The 10,384-nt window shown below is 32.8% G+C and overlaps 1 protein-coding gene across 1 annotated transcript; it reads left to right on the top strand.

Annotated features, from left to right (window-relative positions):
- The first annotated feature begins 485 nt into the window (after positions 1-485).
- LOC25498396 (DEAD-box ATP-dependent RNA helicase 10) lies at positions 486-9,210 on the top strand. Its single transcript, XM_013593302.3, has 14 exons — positions 486-658; positions 2,290-2,439; positions 2,815-2,944; positions 3,057-3,126; positions 3,289-3,351; positions 4,447-4,521; positions 5,284-5,403; positions 5,853-5,894; positions 6,932-7,006; positions 7,786-7,932; positions 8,070-8,207; positions 8,415-8,526; positions 8,630-8,718; positions 8,886-9,210. The coding sequence occupies exons 2-14, from the start codon at positions 2,304-2,306 to the stop codon at positions 9,003-9,005; spliced, it is 1,317 nt and encodes a 438-aa protein (XP_013448756.1). The 5' UTR covers positions 486-658; positions 2,290-2,303; the 3' UTR covers positions 9,006-9,210.
- The last annotated feature ends 1,174 nt before the right edge of the window (positions 9,211-10,384 follow it).

Genomic DNA, 10,384 nt, shown 5'->3' with positions numbered 1-10,384 from the left:
TGTCACACAAGGAAAATGTTATTTGTCACACTAGGAAAATGTTAGTATTTTAGATTTTATTTTTTCATAGACTAAATTGGTCATGTAAAAAAAATGGTCATATAAAAATTATGAATGACCACAATACGTCCTCATTCAATAATAAATAAATGTATACTAAGTCCCTGTGAGTATAGCTCAGTTGGCAGGGACAATGCATTGTTATATGCAGGGGCCGGAGTTCGAACCCCGAACACCTCACTTATTCACTTTAATGAATTCTAGCCACTAAACTACCTGACAAAAAAAATAATAATAAACGTATACTAATTTGTAAAGCTCCGTGAAGCATCATTCAATCTACAATGACAAAATTGTTAAAGTTGACACCTTTATCGAGTTTGAACCAAAACATTGTAATATGCGTGAGTTTTAGTTATGTTTACCACTTTGTCTCGAGACAACTAGAAAATAAAGGTTAAAATAGTCTTTTTCATGTTTATATTCTCTCTTCCTTTGGAACCAAGTCACGAACTACACACAAGAACAGAGACCATCAGTGTGAACCCTATATAACCAACCCACCACCTCCCGCGGCGGCGCGAAGCTCAAACTGCAAGTTAACCACTCCTCTCCGGCAACCAATCTCAATCTTCCGCTACAGTTAACGCTCTAACAGGTTTCTTCATATTCTATTCACATTTCGTAAAAGCTACAAGCTGTTTTCATAAGCTATAGTGTAGAACTTATGAAAATAAGCTGAAAAGATCTTATAAACAATCTCATAAGCTGTTTTCATCAGTTCTCTCAAACAGTCTCACAAAATTTATGTAACCTCTCCATTCACAATAACACATTTGTTTAATATATGTCTCCATTGTTTTTGATTCTCCGTTCATAATTAGAATCTTGAGTTTAGTTATTTAGGTTTGCAAACACGGTTTGAATTTAGTTGAAATGGGTTTAACAAAAAATTGGTTCAGGCTTTCGTTGTTTTGGACCCTATTTGGATAAACACATTATTTGCACCTTATAGCACAAATGCTTATAATGATTAGCTCTTATGTATAAGGTATTTTATATCAAAATCAAAAGATAAAATTAAGTTGAGGGTTTGTTTGGATTGACTTATTTGAGTTTATCTATTGGTAGAAATTTTGTGAGACTGTTTGAGAGAACTTATGAAAACAGTTTATCACATTTTTCGTAAGCTGTTTTTAGCTTATTTTCATTAGTTCTCCAAAATAGCTTATGAAAACAGCTTATAGCATGTACAAACATAATTTAACTTTATTTTATCTTTTGCTATATAAGTAGCATAGGTAAGTTTATACATAAGTGCTTATAACTATAAGACTGCAAATAAACTATTTATCCAAATAGGGCCTAAATTCTTTTCGAATAAGCTATCTTGGAGAATTTTTGAAACTGTTTTCATAAGTTCTCTCAAACAATCTCACAAAATGCATGCCAATGGATAAACTCAAACAAGCCAATACAAACAGTCCCTTAACTTTATTTTATTTTTAGTATAGAAATAACCCTTAAGCAATAAGCTGCAAATAAGGTGTTTATCTTAAAACAATGAAGGTATGAACCATCATGTTTGTCAAACTCGAGAGTCTTAGTAAGGGTCAAATAAGCGAATCCAAACAGGCCCTCAGTGGCACTGCTTATGTTTAATGAGGATTTATTTATATAACAATGTGATTTCTATTGTGAGTAAATTTTCTAATTTAAAATGGGTACTTTTTATTTAAAGTCTTAAGGGCTTTCATTTTGGTCTAAGAATATAAAGGTGATTTATTCTGTTTGCTTTGCACAACAATTCTGTCTGCTGTTTGTATCTTGTCGCGCATTAAGGTGATTTTTTTTTGTGGGATTTTTTAAGGCATGGTATGAGTTTTTTGTAGTATTTTCTCAAGCATGAAATGTACATGTTATCATGTGAATTTTGTGACACTTTTTTATAAGACAAGGTCATATGGTTCAACTTGTGGTCCACTAGTTCGATTGTTGATCCATTGACCAAGTGCCATGACCGAGTCGACGTCAATCTGAGTTTAATAACATTGATGTAGTAGATACATGAAAGTTCAAGCAAATTTTTGAAACTTGTTGTAATATCAGAAAATTATTAGAAATGATTGTCGTACCATCTGACAAAGACATTTCCTATTTTTATTGTTAAGATTGTAGGTTGATTTGTATGTATTAGTCATATGTTTTATTACTTTTGATGGTTTTAACTTTTAAATTTTCCCACATATAAGTAATTTTAAATTTGATATTGAAATTTATTTATTACAGGTTAGAAACTGAGAATGGAGGAAGAGAACAAAGAAATGAAATCATTTAAGGATCTCGGCTTACCCGAGTCATTGGTGGAAGCTTGTGAAAAAGTGGGTTGGAAGACTCCACTGGAGATTCAAATAGAAGCAATTCCTCCTGCACTAGAAGGTTTGATATGATCTATGCTTCAAATATAACATTTTTCTTTTTCTCGTAAAATAGAGATAGACAGGAAGAATGATTGCAAAAATGATAATCCTTGTTATATAATACCAACGAAATCCGATTTTGAACATGAATTTCTACATGTCAATAATTTGATCCATGTAGCCGACCCCACTTAGCGGGATAAGGCTCGGTTGTTGTTGTTGTATTATAGTTTTTATATTTTCGTAGTTATTGCATTATTGTTTTCAAAAGTATTCTATTTCAATTTCAACCACACAATTTTCCCCCATATTTACTGCTTCAGTTCTTGACAGTGGCATAGTTAATGATGGTTGAAGTTAAACTGTATTAAATTGCTTTTTTTTTAATTCACAGGAAAAGATTTGATTGGACTTGCCAAAACGGGTTCTGGTAAAACTGGAGCTTTTGCTCTACCGATATTGCATGCACTCTTAGAAGCACCACGCCCAAACCATTTTTTTGCATGTGTGATGTCTCCCACAAGGTTAGATACTTTGATAACTGATCATGGATTTAATATTCATATAATTCAGATTCTCAATCTCACTGATATTTAACTAATAATTTCTTCTGTTCTAACCTTTTTCTTGATCTAGGGAGCTTGCAATTCAAATTTCTGAACAGTTTGAAGCTCTAGGTTCTGAAATCGGTGTCAAGTGCGCTGTGGTGAGTTATAATATATTTTTCTGACGTGATTCATTGTGCTTGAATTTTATGTCTTTATGTTCACTATATAGCTTAAGTTTCTTTCCTCTTATCATATGGTGGTTACTTACATGCATACTAAACAATTTATTTGATTGTTGTTATCTTTTCCTTTTTCTGTAGCTTGTTGGAGGGATTGACATGGTACAACAATCCGTAAAGATAGCAAAGCTACCTCACATTATTGTAAGTGTTACTACTGCTGTAGGCATGCTTTGATTTCATATGCTTATTCTTGTACGTCAAGAGCATTAGGGTAATAGGTGAGGGATGCCCAAAATCTAGTCTTGCTTGTATGGATAAAAAATTAACTCATGTTTCACTGATTAAATGTTCTCTGTTTTTGTAGTAATTGATGTGTTAAATTCTTGATTGTTTATCAGCCTTTGTAACTCTTTACTGATCTGAATTCAGAAATTATAATCAACTTTCTGTTGAATACTTGATTTATCTTGCACAGTGGTGGGATTTGCCTATGATAATATATTAAAAATCAAAGTCCTATTCTGGATACTCATATTCCTTCATATTGTTGTTAGCATGATATCTTTTTTTTTTTTTTTTTTTTTTTTTTGTGGAAGGAAGTTAGCGTGTTGTATTTTTCCTGGGAGAGAGGTTTAGGCGTGGTTTTTTGTTGATTTGGCATTCAGTTGTGTGGTCCATCTGGTCTCTGCTAGGACATTAGATGTTGAGCAGTTGGTTGATAAAATCCTGTTTACCTCTTGGCATTGATTTTTTGGGAGACACTATGGTCATCTTGCTCCCATTATGAGTGGGTGGTGGAACCAACTATCTGTTGGGACCGGTAGTCGGCTGAGGAGGGATTGTGTTCGGGTGCCTTTGAGCGGGGTCCTGAGTTTGCTTCTTGGTCTCTGTGTCTCTGATCTTGGGATAGGAGGCTTGGTTCATCTCCCTTTGGGGCTAGCTCTTCCGAATGGGGGTTTCTAGGCAGGATGTGGTGCAGGTGTGGGGTGTTCCCTTCCAACTTCTCTGCGGGTGGGGTGTGGGTGTTATATTGGTGTCTGGTTTTCTTTTTTGGGTGCCCTCTTGGGAGTTTTGTTTTGCTGAGCGGTTGCTCGGTACTTCCGGTACTCTAGTATATTTGCTGTTAAAATAATGTTTAATAAAGATAATATGAGACAACTGAATTTATGCAGGTTTTGCATGTACAAGATTGACTGTTGTGATTGTATATTGATTTAGTAATATTATTAGTCTGCTAACTTCATCAGTCTTATATTTTGTTTATCATTTATTTATGCCGATTTCTTTCTCTTGAAGGTTGGGACTCCTGGACGTGTCTTGGATCACCTAAAAAACACCAAAGGATTTTCTCTTGCTAGATTAAAATACTTGGTATGATTTCATCATAATTTTGATTTAATCAAGAATTTCTATTTTTACATCCAGTAATTAAGTGTTGAATGCATGTGTAGTATGAACCAAATTTTAAGTTTTCCTGTTTAATTGACTACGGCAAAGCAGACAGGCACAAGTGAAAAATTGTTCTGTGGGATCTGAATTAGTGGAATACAAGCACTTTTTAAAAATGTTATCATTAGTTTTACACTATAGTCCCCTCTCTCTTCCAAAAAGCCCATCATAACTTAAGATCAATTTCTGCATAAACGGCCTACCCAATTTTCTTCTTGCCTCAATAAGTTCATCACCTACCTTTATTGTTTCAACGAATAAGTCTTTATTACTACAATATACTATTTAGAACTCTGAAGGAGAAATTGGCATTCATGTAGCTGAACTGATGAGCTGATTTGACAACTTGAACTTGTTTTTTTAATTGATACCAGTTGAATTCTTTTTGTTCTAGTTTTGCATGTCTCGTACTTGGTTTATAGCATTATACTATATTTGCCTTTTGAAAAAAAAAGTATCATACCAGTTGAATTATTGTTGAAAATGAGACATGCATGTTTCAGCGTTGATATAGTTATATATCTTACAAGGTCGTGCAGTTGTGTTTAAATAAGATTAGCAGCTGAATTTCAACATGTCATAGAGATAAATGTGTTTTGCTTTTACAGATGCTTGCCGACTTAAAAAAATGAAATGTTTCTTATCTGTGGTTGGATTTGTTTGATTTCTCTTCCTTCTGAGCAGGTCTTAGACGAGGCAGACAGGCTGTTGAATGAGGATTTTGAGGAATCACTTAATGAGATTTTAGGAATGATCCCTCGCGAGCGGAGGACATTCCTTTTTTCTGCTACGATGACAAATAAGGTAAATTTGTCAGTTTATTTTCTGTAAACTTAATATATTATTTATTTTTATCCCTTTTCTCCCTTGGCATTAGCTAGGCATCTTATTTTAATATTCAAATGAAGCTCTTTTCTTTACATTTTCTGAGATCATTAGATTTTGGCCGTTAGAGAAAGCTGTTTTGCATCTAACATTGTTAAATTAACAGCTTTTGTATAGCCGTATTGTAGTTTATTTGTATGCTTAATTCTAGTTGAACATAAATTAACATTATTCAAACTCTACAAAATTTTGAATAGATTTTAAAGAGTAATTGATCATATTATTCTTGGTCAAATCTCTTATATTTTGTTATAATCACACACAATTTCTCCATTAAGGATCTTGTGGTACAAGATGCTTGATTGTGTAATCTATTAAATTTTGAAGTTTCTGTTGTAATAGAAGAAGTTGCACTCTTGCTATTTCAGGTCGAGAAGCTCCAAAGGGTTTGTTTAAGGAATCCTGTGAAGGTACAACCATAATACTTACAAATATGCTTATGCATATGGAAATTTATACTTCTTTCCCTTGAAAGATTAATATTCATTGCAGTTTAGTCAATTTTTATTGCCTTCTTAGGGCATCTTTAATGCAAGTTTCTCATTTGATTGCTTAAGGCTAAAGCACACATCTTATTTCATGTATACCACTGGAGTACGCCAGCATGGCATTGCTCATTGCTTAAGACTAAGCAACGTTGCCTAAATAAGCAACAGCAGGAGTGGATTGCTTGTTTATAAAAAACTATTTGTATGCCTCGATAGCAGCGCACAAATGAACATGTCTATGCTTGTAAAAGCATTGGAGAGAGAAAGTGTCAAAGAAAAATTGTTTGTTTTTTGGGTTGAAAATAAGAGACCAGCGTTGAAGTGAAATCTCAATAGATTTCTTAAAAATGATTTGGCACAAATGGCCCTACCAAAATTGGGTCAAGCAACCCAATTTCATCTTAGCGTTGGAGATGCCCTTAGGGACATTACTTCTCCCATATTTTATTGTAAATGGCAGTTAGCTCTTTGAACCGCAATTATGGACTTTAGGGACATAGATTGATAGAGAATAAAATGAAGGTTTTGGGTGAAATTCCAAAGCTCTGATAATAAGAGTTTTAAAATTCGTTTCATCTGTCTTAAAATCAAAAACAGTGTGTTCAAAGTGAGCTGTTTATGTCCCCGTGAGCTTAGCTCAGTTGGTAAGGACAATCCATAATGTATGCAAGGTCCGGCGTTTGAACCCCGGACACAACAAAAGAAAAAGTGAGCTGTTTATGACATTCAAAATCACAAAGAAAAATGTCCTTTGGTGGTTTGTTCACCAGTACCACGACCACCATTTATGGGTTCATTTGCATTAAAAGGGGGGACTATAGTGAAACATAATTCATCTCTTAGGGAAGGGAAATGTTATTATTATATTTTGACATTTGCAATTTAAGATAAGAATCTTCCTTGAAAAAGAGCTGTGGTTTACCTATATACACTTTTTCACAATTTTATACTCAATTTAGATTGAAACATCATCCAAGTATTCTACGGTCGACACGCTAAAGCAACAATATCGCTTCTTGCCAGCAAAACATAAGGTATCTGTTCTCCCTTGTCCAAAAATTATTGTATTTCAATTATTTTCGTATCAATTTTTCATTTAACTTCTTAATATTAGGTTGTTTGAGGGAAAAATTGTTTGAAATATTAGGTTGTTTAAGCTATTCAACTTCTTAATATTAGGCCCGTTTGTTATAGGTTAAAATAAAAGTGATTTTAATATAAATATCTGGAGATATTCTTTGGAGAGTTTTTAAGAAAAGCATAAATTGTGATTGAAAAAGTATTCTAAGTTGTAAAACTATGATTTTCATTAATATGGTTGAAAAACACAGATACCATAAATTATGTTTTTTTTTCTTTCAATCTCTTCTATTAAGAATATTTGGCTTCAAAAGCTAATCAAAATAGCTATTTCATTTTCATCATAAAAATCTTTTTTTTAAAAATGATTTTTCGAAGAAGCTTACACACAAACATAACTACAACATAAAAAATGATATTATTATTTTTTTAAAATCTAAAACAAACGGGCCTAGAATTAGCAAAATAAAAGTGTTTTATTTATTCTAGCACCATTTAAGATTGGTTTATGGTGTTAGATGCAGAGGAAAGACGACTGCTCTGGCTACAAAGCAAATGTTTTCTTTTTTTGGTAAATAGTATAAAGGAAATGTTTGTATTGAACACTTTTTACAAATTGCCTATGTGGAGTGAAACTAACAAAATTTCATTCATTTTGGGTTTCATTAAATCACAGCCATTATCTTTTTTACCTTTGATGATTGTGTTTGTCAATTGCTTGCTTCTTTCCTAGGATTGCTACCTTGTATACATTCTCTCTGAAATGGCTGGAAGTACATCAATGGTGTTCACTCGGACATGTGATTCAACCCGGCTTCTTGCTTTGATTCTCAGGAATCTCGGTTTAAAAGCCATCCCAATTAATGGTCATATGAGTCAGGTATTTGTGCTGGATATCATGCATTATAATTGTAATTTGTTTGGAAGTCATGCTTCTCCCCCCATTATTTGTGTTTGTAGGTGTTCCAATGACAACAAAATATCTCTAATTTATATTTAATATCTTTCTTTTGACAGCCAAAGCGACTTGGAGCCTTGAATAAGTTCAAGTCCGGGGATTGCAATATTCTCCTTTGTACTGACGTAGCTAGCAGGGGACTGGATATCCCAGCAGTAGATATGGTGATTAACTATGACATTCCCACAAACTCCAAAGTAAGTTGTGTTACGTAATACTTTTTTGACATGTTTTATTACAGTAATAATTGGTCAAAGTTCACTGTTGGCTTAATGTAATGGTAGGAATTTGTTAGTAATTTCATGGCTATTTTAGGAAAGATACATCTAAATTAACAGAAAACCATAAATCATATAAAGAGAGTTTTTGTATTCACCGGATTCCTAACCTTGTGTGACCTGCAGGATTATATACATCGTGTTGGAAGGACTGCTCGTGCAGGGCGCTCTGGGGTTGCCATTTCCCTTGTTAACCAATATGAGCTGGAGTGGTACGTTCAGATAGAGAAGCTTATAGGTAAGGAGCTTATTTTGTGTATTTGCAGTGACATTTTAAGGAGCAAGAAATTCTTATTCTTAGTTTTAATTCTTTATAAATAACAAATGCAAGTGTTTTTCAGGCAAGAAGCTACCAGAGTATCCTGCAAATGAAGAGGAAGTTTTGCTTTTGGAAGAGCGTGTCGGTGAAGCCAAAAGATTAGCAGCAACGGTAAATTTTTGCATTGAGCTTAGTTATATTTTTGGCTACTTCTAGACATATATCACTTTCCAGCTTAGGATTACCAACATGGAGATATGAAAATATGAATTCTTATGTGCGTTAATTTAATTACTTTCTTAATATTTTAACTATTTGTATTTTTTTTGTTCGTGTAGAAAATGAAGGAATCCGGAGGGAAGAAACGGAGGGGCGAAGGAGATATAGGAGAGGAGGATGATGTTGACAAATACTTTGGTCTGAAAGACAGAAAATCGTCTAAGAAGTTTAGAAGATAAATATATGTTATTTGTTTCCGTCAAAAAATATGTATGTTCATTTTTGCTCCAAGTTTTTTTGTTCTCAATTTCCTTTCTCATAGATTTTCAAAACAAGAATGGAGAAAGTCAAATTATTATTTGGTTATAGGAACAGTTTTTCAGATTAGGATTTGAGTACGTTGTCTTAAGTTAATACAAAGACATTCTTCTCTCTATTGCCTTATTTGTTTGATTACACGATTTAAAATTTTATAATTATTTAAAAAATATAGTTTTTTTCTCTCCTGATTTTAATATATGTGTAGGTATTGTAGAAAATAGTATATGACATGATGTCAATGTAACAAACAGTTTTATTTTATCTCTTGAATTATTTCACATTATATTTTGGCATTAGCCTTGGGCTTTGTGAGTTTTTTATTTTATTTTTTAAATTGAGTAATAAAATGAGACAAGTTTAATCAATACTAATTTGGATGATTAATAAATTGGAAATACATAATTAATTACTTTTAGTGGATATCACAAGGTATTAATTACCTATTAAATATAATTCAAAATATTCAATTAACTTAATCTTTGAAGGAATGAAATCTTGGCTCCTAGGCTATTTTGATATAAAATAAAATTAGCCAACAATTTCACTATTTCGATTTTTTTTAAAGAATTTAACTATTTTGATTATTGTCGAAATTTATTAAGTTTGTGTCAAAAAATTTTAAAGTATGAGAAGTGGAGTATCAATAACTTCTGCTTCTCCGCTCGGATACAATTGAAAATCTCTTTGTTCAACATCTTGAACTTTCATATGCAACAACTTGACACTTCACTCTACCTTCAAACAAATTTAATGCTAACAACACACATTTTAAAATATATATTTTAATTCATTCTATTTGATTGGTTAAAATTCACATTAGTCCAATCAAAATTATACTCATTTTAAAACATATATTTTAACTCACTTTCTTTGATTGGTTAAAATTCATGAGTATAATCAGAATTATATATAACCCACAAGATTTGGTGGGATCCATGTGAACTGTAACCTATCGAAAAGAGTTTATTGAAACGTGTGTCCCTCGCCAAGCTTAATATGAATATGAATTGGAATCCCACATCAATCAAACTGTCACTCTTAGATACAGTTTGAAAGAACATATCCATATATTTGTGCTAGTGCATCGATGACCCACCACTCCTCTCATGCATAGGGATGGTACTATTGAAATCGCCAACAATCATCCACTCACTTTCATTAACATCTTAATGCAAGAGACCGTAGACAGCCGTAAGAAACCACAATGTTTTTCCTTTCTATTGCACCTTCATGTGAATCAATCATTAACGAATGAACTGAGATCAACATTCCAATAACTTTTATCCCATAAAGTCCA

This window comes from Medicago truncatula, chromosome 7 (genome assembly GCF_003473485.1).
Source record: "Medicago truncatula cultivar Jemalong A17 chromosome 7, MtrunA17r5.0-ANR, whole genome shotgun sequence".
Taxonomy (NCBI): domain Eukaryota; kingdom Viridiplantae; phylum Streptophyta; class Magnoliopsida; order Fabales; family Fabaceae; genus Medicago; species Medicago truncatula.
Note: the sequence above shows the minus strand (reverse complement) of the source record. Positions and strands in the feature narration are given on the sequence as shown.